This window comes from Nomascus leucogenys, chromosome 20, assembly GCF_006542625.1.
Source record: "Nomascus leucogenys isolate Asia chromosome 20, Asia_NLE_v1, whole genome shotgun sequence".
In the NCBI taxonomy this organism is placed as follows: domain Eukaryota; kingdom Metazoa; phylum Chordata; class Mammalia; order Primates; family Hylobatidae; genus Nomascus; species Nomascus leucogenys.
Genome location: NC_044400.1, coordinates 68,994,508 through 69,015,100, shown reverse-complemented (window position 1 = coordinate 69,015,100; position 20,593 = coordinate 68,994,508). Strand labels below are relative to the sequence as shown.

The window sequence follows — 20,593 nt, the reverse complement described above, 5'->3', positions numbered from 1 at the left end:
TCCGCTGTGCTCTTTCCTCTTTTGTTCATTCGTGCCTTGCCCTTCCTCTCCCTTCTTATTCATCTAATTCCTACTTTTTTCAAGGCGGCCCAAATGCCCACCTTCTACAATGCCCCTGTTTTCTTCATCAAATAAATGTTTATTGCCCGCCTGTGTGTGCCAGGAACGAGGTGCAAGGGCTACAGCAGTGAATGTGGTTGAATATTCTGCTGCAGCCAGAGCCGTGGTTTATGGTGGTACTTATCACACAGGGCTGTAATTGCCGGGTCGGTTTAACCGTCAGCCCCCCAGTCTTTAGTGCCTTGCTAAGAATCTTGGACTTTTCACTGTCGGACTACAGTTAAGCCCCGTGGGCAGAAAGCACGGCTCCTTCATTTCTGTGCTCTGCTCAGTGAGTGCAATTAATATCTATGAAAGTAAGTCTAACAAGCTTTTTATACCTTTTCCTTGTTATACATTTCACTTATCTGGTTAAACCTGACATTATGGCGATTTCTAATCTTCCCAGTATTTACATTCTTATGTTGACATATTAAAAATGGAATGAGAATGTGCTTATTGAAAATAATTGCAGTTTCAAAATTAACTATCCACTTTGAAGATTATTCACGCTGCAAGAGCTCATTCATTCTGTAGTTCCTGAGCTAATACCTTTAAAAAGAGGTCAAATGGCCCTCAAGACCTCCTTTGGTTTCCTTATAAGCCAAAAACAAAACACAAGAAAACCCAAAAAACAAAACATATAAAAGCAAAACATATTGTATTGATACCTACCTTGTCATTAAATATCAAAAACCTCAAATACAACTTTACTACACTATGCATAACTGTGCCTTTTGCCAACTTGCTGATACATTTACTCTCTTAATAAAATTTAGAACAGCAATGCCTTGTTTGCTCAGCACTGCTAAGCAATAGTTCCTCCCTATAAGCAAACTTTTCAGAGAACTCAAGGTCCCTGAGAATGCCATTTTTTTTTTCTGAACAACTTCCCCTCTCAATAGTACGAACCTTAATTTGTATCAAACACAATCCTTAATTGTATGTAATGAACACAATCTAAATCATCCTAGATCTCAAGACACTTACTGCATACGACACATCACACTGACCTGTAATACAGTTCATTGGCAATCACAGGCATGGCATCATTGACCTCAGGTAAATTTTTATTGCTCTCCTGATTAACTCCTCTTGCTTCTACTTCTCCTTGCTGTTAAGCTGTACTTACACTTTACTCTTTTACTATACACACTTTTCTGAGATAAAGGGCAAGAAATGTCTATTTGATAGAGTATATGGACAAATAGAACTTTGCCACTTATGGGCAAGTTTAATGTTCAGTTCAAGACAGCCAAGGGTGCTGAGTCTGACCTCTGAAAAAGTGGGGTGGAGTAATCTTTATCTTTTTCCATATAAATAATAAATAATGAGTATCCAGAGAGAGAATTTTCAGAAGAATGTGTTTTAGCAAGATAGGTCTAACTCCTTGCTCCTTTTTATGTAAAGATCTCTAAATAGTCCCTCTCAGATTTCCTTATGTACTAACGTGGGCTAAACTTCATGAACAGAACCTCCAGGTTCAGTGGCTTAGAAACAATGGCATTTCAAAAGTTTCTCTTATGTATAGTCAAGTGGAATTTTCTAAGCTGACCATCAACTCTGCTACACAGCGGCATTCAGGGACCCAGGTTCCTTCTCTCATGGCTCTGCCATGATGGGCACCTACTGGGACAAGGTCACTACCTTCTCTGGGTTCCACCTGTGGGAAGGGGACAGAGGAGGTGAGGGGGACTCACCCACGGTCTTAAGGGTCCTGGCCCAATAGCGGAATACACCCTTCAACTTACATCCCCTGGGAGAATGAGTTAGCTGGCCACAGGTAACAGCAAGAGGGGCTGAGAAATGCAGTCCCCAACAAGCAGCACATGCCCAGCTACAACTCTACATGATGGAACAGGAGAATGGATTCTGCTGGACAACTAGCAGTCTTCAGGGAGAAAGTCTTTTCTTATTTCTATTTTAAAGAAGCACTGTACAATTGCTATACAATTATTTCAAGCTAATCCAATAGGAAAAAAATCAAACTTACGTAAACGTTTTAAAGAACTATATTTTAGAGCCGAAATAAGCCTGAGAGATCATTTGGTCAGTGGACACCCTGTGACCAGCAGACATTATTTCATCGACTTCTTCCTATCAGTCTTCCACAGACGAACAGGGACTTATCTTGCTCATTGCTGATCCCACCACTTAGAACAGTTTCTGACACACAGGAAGTGATTAACAAATCTTTGTTGATAAAAAACAGTTGAAAATATTTAACAATGTAGAGATATTACATTATTTTGTAAATTTATCTCCTCCTCTGCTGAGTTGCCAGGAGTGGCAGGATATATTTTGATGGCCTAATTATAGCAAGTTTCTTTCAGTTTATGTAAAATGAATATAAACTCTAAATACTGGCCAAAGTCCACAAGAAAATCTGGACAAGCATATCAGTGACACTTGGTCTTTACAATTATTCTAAAGGAAAACCTAATAAGGGTCTGGCCTATGCTGTGCCTTCATTAGATTTTTTTTAAAACCAAAGCACTGTCTTGAACTTGACTCCCAGATGTGAAAAATATTTTGTGTGACATTCAAAACACTCTTAAAATGCAAATACCTTCATTTGCTGAGAAGTATTAAATGATCTATAATCAAGGCCCAGCCTATTTTTTGCAAAGACAAAATTAAACATTTTGCCACCATTAAGACCAAAACAATAATTCAAATTAAGATAGCTCTATTTCTGGTGAATTACAAATAAATTCTTACTATACAGTGGGAAATTCACTCTACCAAATACAATAGTAAATACTAAAATAAATTCAGTGACCTTTTTAAAAAAGATTACAAAACTGAATTTATTGAGTTTCACACAAGATGCATTTATAAAATTAGTATTGAATGTCATTATAACAGAAGAAATGAACATAATCCCGAACTCCCAACAGCATCTGCAAAGGAATGGAAATCTTCTGAAAATGACAGCACAGTAACAGAATAATTCAAGCAGAACTGAAGATCTATCCAAACTATGTTCCTGCTCTGAAATCAGGGTTGTGTTTGGCAAAGCTTCCCCAAACTATTCCATTCACCGTGGCATTGTTCCTTTTGTTGGTAAAGAGAGACGGAAAAAACAATAATTCTAAAATGGGGCTCCATTAAAACACACACAAAGCAATTAAAAGCTTTTTCATTTTTAACTTAAAATACTTCCTGGTTTCACAAAGGCATGTCCATACAATTTCCTCAACATTAATCTTCATATTTCTTTAGTTAATGCAAAACATTAAAACTCACTTTTTTGTATTTCAAATGAACAAGTCAGAATATTAAAGCTTGCTTTATATTTCATTCAAGAAACAGACAAATCACCTAAAAATTGCTTTCTGCATATATATGTATGCCTGAAACATTTGCATGAGAGCTAAACTTCAAAATCAAAACATCAAAGGAAATAACAGTTAACAGTACCATCTTCTGGACAGTTCTGAAACCAGAAGTTGTAGAAGTTTTACAGAAATGCAAACACAGTTGTCAAGATAAAATGGGGTGGGAAATAACTTCTATGATATAGGCCACAAACTAGTAATTAAGCGGAAACAGAATCCTGATCTCAAATAAAACCAAAAAGCACCTTTTGGTTGCTGTTCCCAACAGCCATACACAGATGCCTCCCCACACCAACAGCCACCCATACGCCTCAAACACCCCACTTACTTTCACACAAAATCCTCTCCAGACCCAGGCCTGCCCCAGCCCCAGCATAGGCCCACCCTGACAGTCACATCCCCACAGACACCCTCCCACAGAACACACCCTGCCCCAGCACAGGCACACCCGCTGTCGAACCAAACAGAAGGACTAATGCATTTGGTAAGCCCAAGCAAGATGCTGCTGCCTAACACACTTGGAGCATTTACTTTACAGTTAAAGTTGACAGTTTTGAACTTTGTACATTGACAATTTTTCAGACTGTTCAACATCAAATCCTTTTAGCTGTAATAATTTATGAAGTAATTAGTTTTAAAGCAAAATCAGTTAAGTATACCTTAAAGTTAACACTGCTCTGCTTCCTTGGTGTAAAAAGTGCCCTTTTGTAAGGAAATTTATGTTTTATCCACCAATTAAATGACATACAGCTTACATTTTGCTTTAAAGAGTAAACCGAAAAATTATGAAGGATTTTTCCCAGTAATGCATAGTCTTCATTAATTATTTTTTTAATAAATAAACTAGTTTAGCTTTTTTTTTTTTAACCCTACAAAATGCTACTATTCATCATGTATTATTTAAGGTAGCCTTTTATTCTGATTAATTAAGATACATCTTTAAGGGTTATTCTGGTGGTAAGAACATTTATCTTGACTTATGTTTAATTTTTTTTAATGCTTTGGCAGATGAAGTAACGGTTGAAAACTGTTTGTGAAAATAGTATGAGACTGGAAAGGTAACATCGTGGGAAAAGTTTCACAGTTTTCCAGGTATTTCCTTATACTGAAGAGGACTTGAGGCAAATTCAACATTCTGGAAGCCCAGATTGACAAAGCAAAACAGATTTTGATGTTGCCTTTGCTGGGTCCTGGAAGTGACGCTGCTGCTTGGCCAGGCAGGAGGAAGTTTTATAATCCATCAAGCTTCCCAGAGAGTCAAGGCCGGAGGTCGCTCCTGTCCTGTGATCTGACCCTCAGCCAGGCCATATTACTGGAAGAAAGATACTAAGATTTGCTTGCCAATAATAATTTAAGTTTTTAAATAAATATTTAAGTGCCATGTTTAGCATCTATCTGTCCTGGCAACACAGCACTTGTTGCCCCAGGACCCAGCTTCTTCAGCACATGAAGCCACAGATTCAGTCAATTCGGTTTCCGCAAATTGTGAACCTGTCTATCTCTAACAAATCTTTCTTTGAGGATCTGTGTTTTAATTCAGAATTGTCCTGCGTTATGTCCTTCTCATCACCATCTGGAGTTGTCAAAAACTGATCAGAATTGCTTGTCACAAGTAATGGTATGATATTTTCCTTTTGATGAATAGGCTGGTTGGTGACGGAGGCAGATAGGTTTTCTTCTGTGGAAAGGCCTGTGATAAAGTAGATCCGTTAAATTAGAGAAAGATTTTTCCCCAATTATTAATAAATACAAACTTACCAATATAGTGGTGCTGAAAAAAGTGCCCATTATCCATGCTTTTAGATAAAGCAAGTGATAACCAAATAGCATGTTGTATAAGCAGCCATCGTTTATAATAAAACTTAGAGGCTAATCATCTGTTTGTTCAATTTTATGGAAGGGTACATTACATTGCTCGTATCACACAAACAATGCCATCACCCAACTGCAGAAAGATCACAACTCCTATATTACGGCTCTTCTCTATATAATCAAGACCTAACATGACTGTTGCCAGTCCTGAAAAATTAACACTTGCTCCAATACAGAACATCGGGGAGTGGGCCAAGAAGACTTTACTACATTCCACCTGTCATCTGTAGTCACTTCAGCTACAGTTGGTTTAGCATCATCATCTCTGGGAAGTCCAAACCAGAGGTTAAAACAAACAAACAAATAAACAAAACCCCCAATGTTTATTTTAGGTCACAGAGATCCTGGAGCCTGGCTTTGGGGACAGCTGGGCTGGGGCCTGGAGAGATTCATCTGAATCTACATTCAATCCATGTAAGAATAGCTTCTTTGAGGCAAAAAAGACATACCATCAGCTGTACACATTTAAAATGTATAATCTGATGAGTTCTGACATGTGCATGCACCTGGTCACACTACTGCCACGATGGAGGTAATGACGCATCCAGCTCTCTTGTAGTAATCCCTCTCTCCTGCCCTCACCCCCAGGACCACTGTCTTTTGTCTCTTTTACAACGTGATGAATCTGATGCAGCTTTGAGAGACAGCCCCCTCCCTCTCTTCAGCTTGACTTCAACACCCTCCTGAATGTTCTCCAGTCTGTGTTCTCCTGACCTCCAAGACATTCTGAGCAAACACTCAGGCCGTCGTCCTGAATGTACTTCTCATAACATGACTCCTGAGTCAGTGGCCCTGCCCTGCAGTACGTGCTTAAAGCTTTTATCCCCATTAGACTCCTTGAAAGCAAGAGTGATGCTTACTAACTTCTTCTTTTTATATTTTTTGTAGAGATGGGACTCACTAGGTTGCCCAGGCTGGTCTCGAACTCCTGGGCTCAAGTGCTGCTTCTGCCTTAGCCTCCCAAAGTGCTGGGATTATTAAAGGCGTGTGCCACCATGCCTGGCCTAACTTCTTAACTAATATGCATAACAAGAGAACACGTACAGGCCACACTATGAATTACCTAGTTGGTTGAAAAAAATGCAATCCTTACTACTAATAGTATTCTTATAATGAAAAAATTCCCAGTGATTATACACATTGTTATTTTACTTTATTTTTGCTTCCAGTTAAGTACACATGATGAGCACAGCCCCACTTTCAGGTAGGACTCCAGTCCAGCCCAACTCTCCTCTCCTCCCTCTTTCTGAAGCACACTCCACACTTGCCATATTGAGCTGCTAGTTCTCCAGACGCTTTTCCAGGCCTCCATGATCTAACTCATGCTGGCCCTTCTGGAGTGCCCTTTCCACCAGCCTGCCCTGGGCCAGTTTCATCCTTCAAGCTTTTAGTTTAGAAGAACCCCCCTCTCCTGTCCCTCCAAACCCTCTGGTCACCTATTTGGACCCCTGTAGTTACATGAGGCCTTGAAGGACATCCTTTATTTTTCTCTCTTCAGCATCTCCTCTATGACCTTGCACACAGTTCCACACATTTAAAAACACATCATTTAGGCCAGGCGCAGTGGCTCACGCCTGTAATCCCAGCACTTTGGGAGGCCGAGGTGGGCGGATCACAAGGTCAGGAGATCGAGACCATCCTGGCTAACATGGTGAAATGCTGTCTCTACTAAAAATACAAAAAATTAGCTGGGCATGGTGGTGGGCGCCTATAGTCCTAGCTACTCAGGAGGCTGAGGCAGGAGAATGCCGTTAACCTGGGAGGCGGAGCTTGCAATGAGCAGAGATCACGCCACTGCACTCCAGCCTGGGCAACAGAGCGAAACTCTGTCTCAAAAAAAAAATACACCATTTAAACTAAAAGTTATATGAACAAATACCTCTGTGAACAGGGAACTGCCACCTAACAACAAAAATTAAGTCAATGTCCCAGTTCTTCCTCCAAATCTTCCAACCCACAAACCTTCCAATCATCTTGAACTCACCTATTCTCACACTGCATAACTTCCTCATCAGCAAATACTTCACACAAACCTCCCAGGTCTATCCAGAACCTGGCCAGGTCTCCCTGCTCACACCACCTACCCTGCTCCTGGCCAGGTAGCTGCCTCTCTGGTCCCTACCTCTGGGCCCACCCCTCTGGAGTTTATTTTCCACAAAGCTTGAGAATGATCCTTTTAAAATGTCAGCTGCACCATGCCACTGCTCTGCTCAAAGCCCCGCAACAGCCCCCTTCCACCTGGAAGGTCCTCATAACAGCCTGCAGCCCTCCATGGCCCCCAAGACCCCCTCTCCAGTCCTTTTTCCTGGGAATGGGCCACTGCAGCCACCTGGCTTTTAATGTCCTTTGATGCGCCAAGCATCTTCCTGCCCTGGTGCCTTTGCTGGGCCTGCTGGGCCTCTGCCTGGGAGCTGCTCCTGGAAGGCTGGATGCACTGTCTCGAGCTCCAGGACTCTGTGCGGTGCCATCTCCTCACACTTGGGGGGAGCGCCCAACTCCCTGTTGTACTTCCCTTTCCCCGTCCTGCTTTTGTTTTCTGTGCAGTTCCCCGTCACTTGACATAGTGCATATTTATTTCTCTCTACCCCTCTTCCCAACAATCTAGAACAAGCTCCACGGGAGCAGAGAATTGCCTTTCCACCCCACTGCTGTATCCACTGGAGCTGATGTGTCACAGGTGCTCAATGTTGAACAGCGAATGAGTAAATGGAAAAACTCAGAACACTGGGCCAGGTATATATGGGATGTGATCTAAAACACAACCATTAAAAGACCCAAAAATCTATGCAAAGGGAAACCAATCTTTAAAGCGTTGCTTAACATTGATCAAACTGTGATTTAACTCTTTGAAAGTGATCCAGGGAAGTGAAGAAAGGGACCAAACCTACCTTGAGAGGGTTTACATTTGTTCTGTGATTTACTGGACGGCTTGCCTGGAGTGCAGGTTGGGGGAGGATTCGACAGCTTCTCTTCCATTTTGGCTTCCTTCACATACTGGCAGGATTTCCCCAACAGCACGATGCTATTAAGTACTTTCAGGGATATCAACCTAAAAACAGAAACAAAACAAACCACATCCGTTGGAATTCATCTAAATCCCTCTGAATGCCATCTACTACCATGGCTAAGGAGAAGGTGGGGGGGCATGGGACGGGGACAGATTAGGGATTTAGAGGAACTTACACAAATCTTGAGTTTTCTGAGGCTTCTTTGCCACAAAGAAAAACTTGGAATTCCTTAGTTCTCTTCTTTTTTTTTTTTTTTTTTTTGAGACAGAGTCTCACTCTGTTACCCAGGCTGGAGTACAGCGGCACAATCTTGGCTCACTGCAACCTCCGCCTCCTGGGTTCAAGCAATTCTTGGCCTCAGCCTTCCAAGTAGCTGGGATTACAGGCATCTGCCACCACGCCCGGCTATTTTTGTATTTTTAGTAGAGACAGGGTTTCACCATGTTGGCCAGGATGGTCTCAAACTCCTGACCTCATGATCCACCTGCCTCGGCCTCCCAAACTGCTGGGATTACAGGTGTGACCCACCATGCCTGGCCTCCTTAGTTCTCTTATAAGAAATTATACCATTTAGAAATTTTTTCTGGTATTAAATATCTTAACATTTATTCTTTTATTACACAACAAATACATTTAGCACATGCAGATGAACAAAAAAGAAAATAATAAAATTACATGATTCCACACCCTTATGATAATCACTGTGACATTTAGTATGTTATCTTTCAGTCGCTTTCTCTGAGTATGCCTGTATTTGTACTTTCTTGCTGTATAGAAACAGGGTCTATTTTACAAGGCAGTAGGCGAGTGGAGTGAGGAGGCAGAGCGTGGACTCCGGGGTGAAGTGTGTCTGTGTGGAGTCCTGAGTCCACTGCTTAGAACCTGCGTGCACCTGGGCAAGCTACTCAACCAGCTAATCTGGAAAGAAGAGCAGTCAGGTAAGGTGCTTAGAGCAGTGCTTGGCACACAGGCATGGTAAGCAATTTTGTTATTATTGTTGTTATTTATATAACAATGTATCATGAATTTGTTCCTTATCAGTTAATGTTCCTCAGTGACATTATTTTAAATGGCCTTATAACATCACTATATGGGTTATCAAATAACAAAGCCCCAAACTCCTATTTCTGGATACTTAGATTATTTTCAATATTTTGCTTCTACCAAAAAGTTTCTGATTAAGAAAATATGTTAAATCTGTATTTCTTTAGGATACCTAGATACCTATGACTACAGAAATAAAATTTCTGGGTCAAAGAATATGAATATTTTAAGGCATTCAATATAAATCTGGAAAAAAGTATGGGAAGAAAAAAGTCTCACATTAACCTCAAAGCCAGTTTTATAACCAGTGAAGAAGTTGGTTTTCTTTTTTTAAGAGGCAGTCTTGCATTGTCGCCCAGGCTGTAGTACAGTAGCATGATCATTGCTCACTGCAGCCTTGAACTTCTGGGCTTAAGCAATCTCCCACCTCAGCCTCCTGCACAGCTGGGACCACAGGCGTATGCCACCACGCCCAGCTAATTTTCTTTTTTGTAGAGATGGGGTCTTGCTATGTTGCCTGGGCTGGTCTCAAACTCTTGGGCTCAAGCAATCCTCCCACCCAGGCTGCCAAAGTGCTGGGGCTACAGGCATGAGCCACCATGCCATCTTCTGCTCAGCTCCTTTCATGGTCTCCCCTCCCCAGGCCCTCCTCCCCCATGGCTGCTCATGGACTACTGCAGCTGCCTGGCGCCTGCTGTTCCTCCATCAGGCCTGTGTCCCTGTGCCCTTCTGCTGAGCCTACGCTCTTCCCAGGTGGCTGCACAGCTCCCTTACTTACTGAAACACCAACTCACCAGAGAGGCCTGCCCTGGCCACCCTCTCTAACACAGCTGCATCTGCCTCGCCCATTCATCTCCTCATACTACTGTGCTTTTCTTCCTAATGATTCCTACCAACTGTCAATAGAGTGACCTGTTTTTCTAGTTGTCTATTTGTTGTTGGGAATTTCTGTGACATCAAGGCAGGGCACTTGTCTGGCTTCTTTTTGGTCAAGCCCTAGACCAGCCCAGGCCTAGGCCCAGGCCCTGCTGCTGAGCAGCTATTCCCTGAGGAGCGCTGGGCAGAGAGCAGTAACGGCAGAGGCTGGCAAGTCCTCCCACCTTAGCTGGCGAGAGTGAGTCTGGAGGGAAAGAGGAGAAACTGGGCGTGGTGGGGGAAAAGCTCAGCATTTTATGTCAAGAGGCCCAACTGAATTCTGATTTTATTTTTTTAACTGAAGACAGATTCCTGGGTTTGATGTAGTTAATTGATAAAGAATGCATGGACAAGGTAGTTTTGAGAAAGTGTCTGAAGGAGGAGAGGATAATTTAGGAATCACCCTGAGATGAGGATTAGAGTAAGTGAATAAAGTAGAAAGTGAGTGAGCAGACATGTCTGGCTACGCTATCCAGGTGGAGAAGTGAAGCAACACGGGAAGGGAGGTGACACGGGAGGCTGGGGGCACAGGTGCCCTGAATTCTAAGTAACTCACGATTAAAGCTCATACCCCTGGGTGAACTATGCACAGGCAATTGTAACTAAACAAAGGTTTTCAGAGGTAGCATATACATGCTTCATTTCCTGATTATTATGTAAAAAACACTAGAATAATTAGATTGTCTAACAATTATTCCCATTGAGATTACAGCAATACCACTTCGTAAACACAGCGCAATGTTAAAAACATTGAGGGGCAGTGTGAGAATCTACATTAGTAAAGGAAGGTCTTAATGTTTTTTAATGTCAAAAAATGAAAAGTTACATTAATATAGTAAACCATTTACATACTCATTCAAACAAAAAACAGGCAATGCTGTACAGTGTGATCAGAACCTCATCCTCCTCTGTGAAACACTGAAATTAGCCACATGACCTACACACAGCTCTGCAGGACAAGGGCCTGAGCCAGCTACTGCAGGAGCTGGGAAGCAGGCTCACGAATTAGGATCCTTGGTGGAGAGGCGGAAAGTGCAGACAGTAAGTGACTATTCCCATGCTACTTCAACAGAAGCTTCCTGAGCACGTGCCAGGTAGTGTGCTAAGCCCTGGGCAGGAAACAATGTGAAAAACACACTAAAAATACCATGAAACTGGAACTCTAAGCAAATCCACCGCTCAAGTTGTGACTGCTATGCTTACCCTCCAACCTTTTTCCTCTGGAGGGATTCAAGTTCGAACCTTCTCAGACCACCCCTCCCTGAGTGAAGCTCCTGATGTACATCACCTAAGCGAGGGTGGAACAGGTTTCCCGTTTCATTTTTCAGTAAGTTAATTGAATGCCAGGTCTGGGTACTTTATCATCGTTTACTTCTTGAGAAAAGTAACAATGGAAAAATCATCATTTTATATTGTTATTTTCTTCATACCATTTATTTCTATCTTAATTAGTTGTTAATTTACTGTATGTCTCCCCCAACCAAAATGTAAGATCATGAGACCAACAAACCTGCAGATGGATTCCACTGGTCACAGACAGAAAGCCTACGCTTGTGCATTACATTTGCGTTTACGTGATGCCTGCCTACGATGTGCTGAACAATTCAATGTGGCAAACATATTGGAGGGTCAAAGATGTTTTTAAATATGAAAACATGTCTGCAATGGCAGGCTTTTATTCATCAAAAAAATGTGAGTGAAGCCTAAATCTTAAGCAAAAAGGGCTTTAAGATTTTGCTAAAAATTAAAATAAAATCTAAAGTACTATTAATACTACTACCAAATAGCAGTGTAGTTAATCTAACCGAGTCACAAATAAATACACTTGGAGGTATAGCTGTTGAATGGAAGCCCCTGGCATAGATTGGGAGTAGTATGATTGGGATGCTATTAACTTCCATTACATCTTGCATTTATGCTTTACTGTATAGCCAAAAACATATTCAAGAATAATCTTACCCAAAATAGAAGAGTATGACACAGGCATAAGACAGGATTCCTTGCACTTTAATTGAGCTTGTTACAACTCTGATGAGCTAGCCAGAAACAAACCAAAACAACAAAAACACACAAACAGAACACACAACCACAGAGTTATTAGTTAATACTTAAAAAGATTTCTCCATGCTGACTTTAACATTTTAGGCATATATCTATGGCCTTTGTCTAAAAATCCAAGAAGGCAGATTTGTCAATTTGTATCAAAATCCGCCTGCTTGTGAAACCTTCTGTGGTACATTTGGATTGGTTCAAGCAAATCTGGGATGCCTGTGGCTAGTGCAACAGTTTGACTCTTGTGGACTCTCTAAGTTCGGCCCTATACCTAGGTCACGAATGACACATGTACTTATACCTCATAGGGATGCAAAGCAGCTGATTTTTATAAAATATTATTCTGCAAAGTACAAATGATTTCATCGTGCTACACGTGTCCACACCAGAGCTAGAATCATTTGGTGGGCGTTTCCTTATTCCTGTTTTTTTGCTCCCCATCCTTTCTTCTTTGACTCTTTTAAGAACCCCCAGTAACTCACAGGGAACATAGGAAAAATGGAACCTTAAAAGTTTTGTATTTAGAAAAACTAAACACTATTAAAAAATTAATTAAACATTGAAACATTTCTCTCTTTTGGATAGTTACAGTTAAATATCCATTTTCTTACTTCTTTCAAAGAAATAAAAGGAATGAAAGCATTATCCTTGGAAGTCTGCTGAATAAATCTGGTGGAATCAGTTAAAGGAAAATGTCCACACATTACAAGTGCTGCAGTGCCCATATGTTAAAAGAGAAATAGAGAATTAGGGAGAAGTGGTCTTATCTAGTAATGTCAGGTTATCCAAAGTCTATTAGGGTATCTTAAATAAACATCATAATGGTACACATTTAAAAATGCTTTTAATAAAAGAACAATTGGGAAGAGGTGGGGCAATGGCTCGTCACATGTTCAATAAACTCTCACTATGAGAAAAGTGACAATGGAATTAGCCCTCAACTGTGTCACAGTCTCTACAGGGTAATGTCTACTGTACAGGCATTTGTGACTGAAGTTAACACGACTCCAGGATTTTATTCATTAATATGAAAGGCAAACCAATGATCACATTTAAGGCTTAAATAACTATACTTTTATCTAGCATATTATCAGTTAACTTTTACTCAGTCTAATTTCCATGAGACTTTAATACACATTTTTTCTTCCTTTTTTCGGATATAAAATCATTTTACGACCCAATGTAACACTTAGAAGAAAAAATTGCCATCCTTGTGCCTTAATTAAAGAATTAACTTGTCACAGAGACCTCAAAATATTTCTCAAGGCTCCTGGATGCCCGCCAAAGCTGTGGCACATGACGAAGCTCTGTGAGCAAAGTGCTATGGAAGGACGCCCGCTAGATCTCTGCCTAACTATATAATCCCCTTTCACCACACTGCAGGTGTTCCAAAAGTGTTTTGTCAATTATTAATTATTCATAAATATTTTGGTATAACAGCCATAAAAACTCATTTAAAGAATAAAACAAGGATTGAAGAAAAAATTTTAAATACTAAACCAAAAAAAGTTCATACTATGAATTTTCTGACAAGTTACTAGACAAATAAGGCAATTATTATTTGGCAAAGCAGGATCATATTGAAATCCAACTATTTGACCAATCCTTACAAAAAAAAAAAAAAATCAGGCCTTGTAGGTTTATACTTATATTTGTATGTTTCATATTTCTAGTTGTAGTAAACAAATGCAGAAATATTTAATATTCTATTTTATCAATCTCTTAAGCCTTTAACAAACAATTTTATTATTTAGAAGCCTCCATTTTTCCGAAATTCTAGGAGCTCCTTTTCCAAAGCAAAAGAAAGCTATATTATGATGTAATAAGCAAGCTATTAATATAATTAAAAATGTTTAGAGATGTGGTTGTCTGTAAAGGCACACTGAAATTTAAATAGCATTAAGCCTATTAATCATCTGTCATCTAAAAAAAGTCAAGGAAGCTGATCTAAAATATAGCTGGTATGACCTTCACTTTCTTTACACATTTCTTAGTTGATTTGCATGAGACTGCAGCTATAGAAGTCTAGATATCCTTTGGCAAAAAAGACAGTTGCATTTGTTTGTTTTGTTTTTGTTGTTTTTTGAGATAGAGTGTTGCTCTTGTTGCCTAGGCTGGAAGGCAGTGACGCAATCTCCACTTACTGCAACCTTCCCTCCCAGGTTCAAGTGATTTTCCTGCCTCAGCCTCCTAAGTAGCTGAAATTACAGGCGCCTGCCACCACACCTGGCTAATTTTTGTATTTTTAGTAGAGATGGGGTTTCACCAAGTTAGCCAGGCTGGTTTCAAACTCCTGACCTCAGGTGATCCACCTGCCTCAGCTTCCCAAAGTGCTGGGATTACAGGTGTGAGCCACCGTGCCCAGCTGGTTGCATCTGTTTTGATGTTAGAATAGGTAGTCAAGAAAGAACATAATCAAAATACAAGTGCAGCCAGCAAATATATTTTTTTTCTTGCCTCAGCCTCCTGAGTAGCTAGGACTACAGGTGCACGCCACTAAGCCAGGCTAAACAAATCCTCTTAATTAACATTATTATAGCCTAACCTGGCTAGAAACTATTTGCAAGCCTGTTCTGGGCAATTCATTAAAATATTCAAAGTTGATGACTTGTTGACGGTTGATTTAGTAAGTTTCAGTAGTACTTTTGAAAAAAATACATATTTCTTTTTATTCTTTTTTTTTTTGAGATGGAGTCTTGCTCTTTGGCCCAGGCTGGAGTGCAGTGGCACGATCTTGGCTCACTGCAAGCTCCACCTCCCGGGTTCATGCCATTCTCCTGCCTCAGCCTCCCGAGTAAAAAAAATACATACTTCTTGGGTATAAAAGCAGGAATTTTCATTGCAAAAAGTTTGGATAATTTTTAAAAAGTATTAATTACCACTGATAGAGAATATGTCTTCATTTGGACATACCATAATTTTTTAACCTATTTCGTTTGTTTCTAAATTTTTATTATTACAAATGTCACTGAAATGCAAAGCTGTGCCCATAAATCATTGTGTGTCTTTTATAACTATTTCCTTAGGATAATTCCTAGAAATGAAATGACTGAATTAAAGCATGATACTGTCATATTGCCTTGTAGAAATACTGGATTAATTTATACTTCCACCAATATGTGTTGCAGTGGCCACGTTAATGCCCATGCTCAGATATTTCCATTACAAAATATTTTTTACTAAATGAATAAGCAAAAAAGAGTATTCTCATTGTTAGGAAAGCCATTTACATAAAACAGCTAAGCGTCACTTATCTATTGGATGGCTCAACCAACAGAGATATTTGGATATATAAGCTACTGCTATAATTTAAAATAAAATTTTCTTCCAAGTTATTTACCCTTAATTTTTATATCAAGTCCTTTTGAAACAATCATATTAACAACCCATTTATTAATATTCTATAATGATGGCTACTTTGTTACAAAAAACATTAAAAAGTATGCACTTACTAAAACAGCTAGTGGGAGAGGAATAAAGCCCATCCTCCGTGCTACAGAGTCACTGTAATCAGTGTATGCCTGAACAGAGAAAGGAGCAAAAGATTCAGATTTATAGGATTTAAACAGCATTTTAAAAGTACTATTCACTTATTGCCAGCAAATGTTCTAAACAGGTGAGGATATGGAGCAAGAACAGAACCTGGCACTTATAAAATGATGTGGAAATCCAAATGTTCTCAAGTCTTAAATACAAAGTTGAATAACTTAAAATGCTGCAAAGAGCATACACTACTTAATGTTAAGTATTACTATTATTCTTAATTTGTAAATGTTTATTTAGTGTTGAGAATACAGATAAGTAGGCAGTTTATGTAGCTTTCCTTTAGTTAAAATTTCATGCTAAATTAAGCATTATTCAGTTAATTTCAGACTATGCCCTTGATAAACGCTCACATTTTTCTGTCGGCTGCTAACAAGGTCAAAAGCAAGACTGGCTCTATATTCACTGTAGACCTAAAGACAAACAAGAATGAAATATTAAGTAATATGTTAAAAATATATCATGTGGAAAGACTCAGACTTTATTAATAAAAACATTTAATAATTAACCAGGAACAAGTGCTAATAACCAAGCAGACATCTGGGCATAATTTCCTTATTTGTTTTCCTACAGTAAAGGTAAAATGTAACCTCAATTCCCCTGAACTGTTCACATTCACAGATCTTTTAAAGGTTTTTCTTTAAAGGGGAATAAATATCCAATGACTATGATTCTGAGAGTTTAGAATTTGGGGAAGAGTGACTATTTTAAGTAGTGTAATATATATAAAATAATTTTGAAATTTTAAATTAAATGAATAGTTTAAAAAAATTACTGTTTGTCTAACCATAATAATATCTTCTGAGAAAAATGAATGCTGAAAAAGACATAAAACTAAGTTAGGGAACATGGTAAATATGAAGGCACTTGTGAATGATCATTACCACTAAAAATTGCACAAGTGTCTCAATCAAGCCTATTAATTTTGACTTCAGATGCTAAATAAATGATCCTATGTAAAGGGAATCATTCTGCTTTAAGAAAGCTGAGAAAGTAAATGGTGAAATTACTTTATCAGTGCTTTACAAAAAAGTACAAAACTGTACTTAAGTATATTAAAACATTAAGAAACTCATAATTGAATCACAGCTGTTGCAACCACATTTTATTTTAAATAATTGCCTTTTGAAATAAAACAAATATTACTGTGAGACTGTCATTAAAAGTACCACCCAGTAAAATCTAGAAAACTGTGGAACTATTATTTATTTTGGGACTGAGGCAGGAACGAGAAATACATTAGGAAACTTTCTTATGTTTTATATGCAATAAATCTATAGCCACATATCTATTTCTAGAAATTATCCAGAACATCTGTTTAGAACATAAAACAAATTTCTCAAAGTTTAAACACTTTCACCAGAAAAATGTAAGACTCTCATCTTCTAAAACTCAGCAGGAACCTATTCATAATCGTGGAAAAAAATCAATTTTAAATATAAAATATTTTAAAAACCTAGCCAGAGAGAAAAGTTTTGATGGTCTAAGTTTTAAAATAGAAACAATGTGATTTTAAAGTCTTTAAACAGATTATGACAGTGTTAACTGATCAAAATGATTTTGAGTTAGTGACACTGTGACTTCCACTACTGGCTGATCTATACTTCTACCCCAAGATATGGAATTAGCATTGCCTAATATTAAAACAGAATACTTTCAATAGTGTAATAATTTTTAGAAACTTAAAATTACAATTCTGACTTTAAAGTATTAAACTCCTATTATTCTACAACTTTTAAAAATTAAGCAACAGAAGTAAACTTTAAACATTGAAGTGCATATCAAAATACATACATCTGCAGTAATGTCATTGAATTTAGTGATAAAGGCATGTTTTACAATATCCACGGCAATTTCTGATGCAATTACCATACAGACATCTGGAAACAACACCCAGAGATGATCTGTAAATAGAAAAAAGAAAAACAACGAAATATCTTAATATGAACAGAAACCATACCACAGGCTACCAGAGAAATATGAAATCTCTAGAACAAAACTGTAGTATTTTCAGTAAATGATGAACTTATATTTATTTCAGTAAATGATGAAATTATAAAGCATTCAATTATAACCTTTATCAAAAGAGCTATACTGTATCAAGTTAAAGGATACTTCATTCAACAAACATTTATTCAGGCCCGGTGCAGTGGCTCACACCTATAATCCCAGCATTTTGGATCACCTGAGGTCAGGAGTTTGAGACCAGCCTGGCCAAAATGGCAAAACCCCATCTCTACTAAAAATACAAAAATTAGCCAGGCATAGTGGCATGCACCTATAGTCCTGGCTACTTGGGAGGCTGAGGTAGGAGAATTGCTTGAATCCGGGAGGTGGAGGTTGCAGTGAGCTGAGATTGTGCCACTGCACTCCAGCCTGGGCGACAGAGCAAGACTCCATCTCAAACAACAACAACAAAAACCCAAATATTTATTCAGTACTTTCTAAGTGCCAAGAACTGCTTTACATGTGGTCTCCGGTGGTTTAGCAGAGAGCCTCTGCCTTCATGAAGCCTATGTGCTGACATGCTGATGGGATGACTAGATTAAGCAGGTTCCTTAGAAAATCCTTTAATTCCATAACTGCCTCAGTGTGACAGTAAATAGCTAGAAGAGATGTGCTGTAGTCTTTGTAGATGAGCAGTCTTCTCCTTTGATCACTACAATGTAAAGATATTGATCAATCCTTTGTTTCACTGTCATACAGATGTTAGCCTGATAAATTTGCTCACCATTATGACATTTAAATGTCTATTCAAATAAGACCTAGTGTTAGATAGATAAATAGGGTAACCGTAGTTTACAATAATCTACTGTGTATTTCAAAATAGGTAGAAGAGAAGAATTTGACTGGTTCTAACAAAAAGACAAATATTTAAGGTAATGGATATCCCAAGTACACTGATTTGATCTTCACAAATTATATGAATACATTAAATTAACACTTGCACACCCAAACTATGAAATTATGCATCAATAAAAAAATTTTTTTAATGCCAATTCAGTACCAGGTACCTGAAGAAACACACCCACAGACAACCTCCTAAGAACTTGGAGAAGAATGTAAGAGTGGGACACAGCAAGAAAAAGATAGGGAGAACTGCTGACAAGGACCCACAGCAACTCAAGACCCAGGTAGCCGGAGGGTGGGATGGAGACCACACAGCTGGGCTATCCCAGCTGACAGTGTAGACAGCTTCTGTGGGTCTGGCATCACATCAGGTTTTGGAAATCAAGGGACCTCTTTCACCGATAAACTCTGCTACTAAATGTTGTATGACCTTCGGCAAGTTTTTTTTTGAATCCACATCACTGGCAAAGGGCAAGTTTCTTAATGAGCTAAATTCCAGCTTCCTCAACCACAAGGTAAGGATAGTAAGTGTCTACACTTAATTATTATGAGAACTAAATGAGATAATGGTGCACAGCAATGTGCCTGGCATACAATATGGCTAGTGCTGTTTTTATGTCCCTCATGACCCTGAGAACTTAGAGCAACCTTCCATAAATGGCACTTTGTTGGTTTTTTTAAAGAAATTTCAATAAACCTAAAAAAAGAGTGAAAACCTAAAACAAGAGTGAAGACAGTGAATTCATCAATAAAAGCAAGTGCTCCGTTTATCATATTATCTGCCATAGTACTAACAAAGGAGGCAAGATAATTTATTAAAAGTCGCAGTATAAATGAGAATATGACTTCAAATATCCAGCTGTCTAGGAGGCATAAAGACTATTTGTCTTTTGGTTTAACCACTCAGCTTTGGGAATTGCTGATCCTACATGTACTCTACTGGAACCAGTGACACATACCCCCTCTGCCCTTCATGGACACCCTGTTAGGTGACTTAGTTATAAAGAAATATACCACCATTCACTAAAACAAATCTGGGTACACAAAGAATCTAGCTGTGTGTGTGGAGGAAGGGGCTTTTCCACCACAAGCCAGGTAGCCTACTCCAGCTGCTGTGAGATATCATTTAATCTTATGGTTTCTCTATGAAAAAAACTTCTGAAAATGTATCTCCAAGAGCGTATCTCTCATTTTATATGTTTTTGATTTTTCAGTTACTTGAAAATTACCAATGAATTAAAAATAAATTAATAAGTTAATAAATGCCTACAACATATATAATATTGGGAGTAATAAATGAAATCCAAAACATGGTTGCATCCTGTAAGAATGAGATTCCAACAAAAACGTCAGACATTCAAACAAAAACTCTAAATTACTTGAGATACCTGAGAAATTGATCATTTCCCACTTAGCTCACTTAGCATTATAATTACCCATTCCCCCTTAATTAGCCTGTAAGTCCTACAAATGTCTTAGCATTTTTTACATTGCCACAGTGCCTGCCCTTGTGCCTAGAAACTAGCATATGCTCAGTTAATGTCTGCTAACTGAATGGATAATGAAAATTCATGGAGTCTTGACAATTTCCTGTCAGCCTGAATTTAGAGACGCACCTAAGTAGCAAAATTTCCACCTTACTTTATATTTAATTTATTCCTATTTAAAATGCTAATCCATGGGTAAAAGATCAATGTTAGGGAAGAGCAAAGGTTCTCCTGGTTAACCCCAAGATGAAAACGATCTTTTTGGATTTAGGTAACTAAAGTATACTACAGTTAAAAACCAAAAGGCTCAGAGCTGCCAGGCATAAAAGGGCGCACTCACCTACTGAGTATACAGCTCCAGAGACACTGAGGAGTTTATGGA

General features: G+C 38.8%; 1 protein-coding gene across 2 annotated transcripts in view; it reads right to left on the bottom strand.

Annotated features, from left to right (window-relative positions):
* Nucleotides 1-2,882: 2,882 nt before the first annotated feature.
* TAPT1 (transmembrane anterior posterior transformation 1) overlaps nt 2,883-20,593 on the bottom strand; it is a 65,244-nt gene continuing 47,533 nt past the window's right edge. For both annotated transcript variants that reach the window (XM_003258510.3, XM_004091669.3), the window contains 6 exons: nt 17,669-17,778; nt 16,228-16,287; nt 15,784-15,852; nt 12,239-12,315; nt 8,201-8,361; nt 2,883-5,130 (listed from right to left, as the gene is read on the bottom strand). In XM_003258510.3, coding sequence (XP_003258558.1) covers nt 4,901-5,130; nt 8,201-8,361; nt 12,239-12,315; nt 15,784-15,852; nt 16,228-16,287; nt 17,669-17,778 — 707 coding nt within the window. In that variant the 3' untranslated portion in view covers nt 2,883-4,900. The remainder of the gene's footprint in view (nt 5,131-8,200; nt 8,362-12,238; nt 12,316-15,783; nt 15,853-16,227; nt 16,288-17,668; nt 17,779-20,593) is intronic.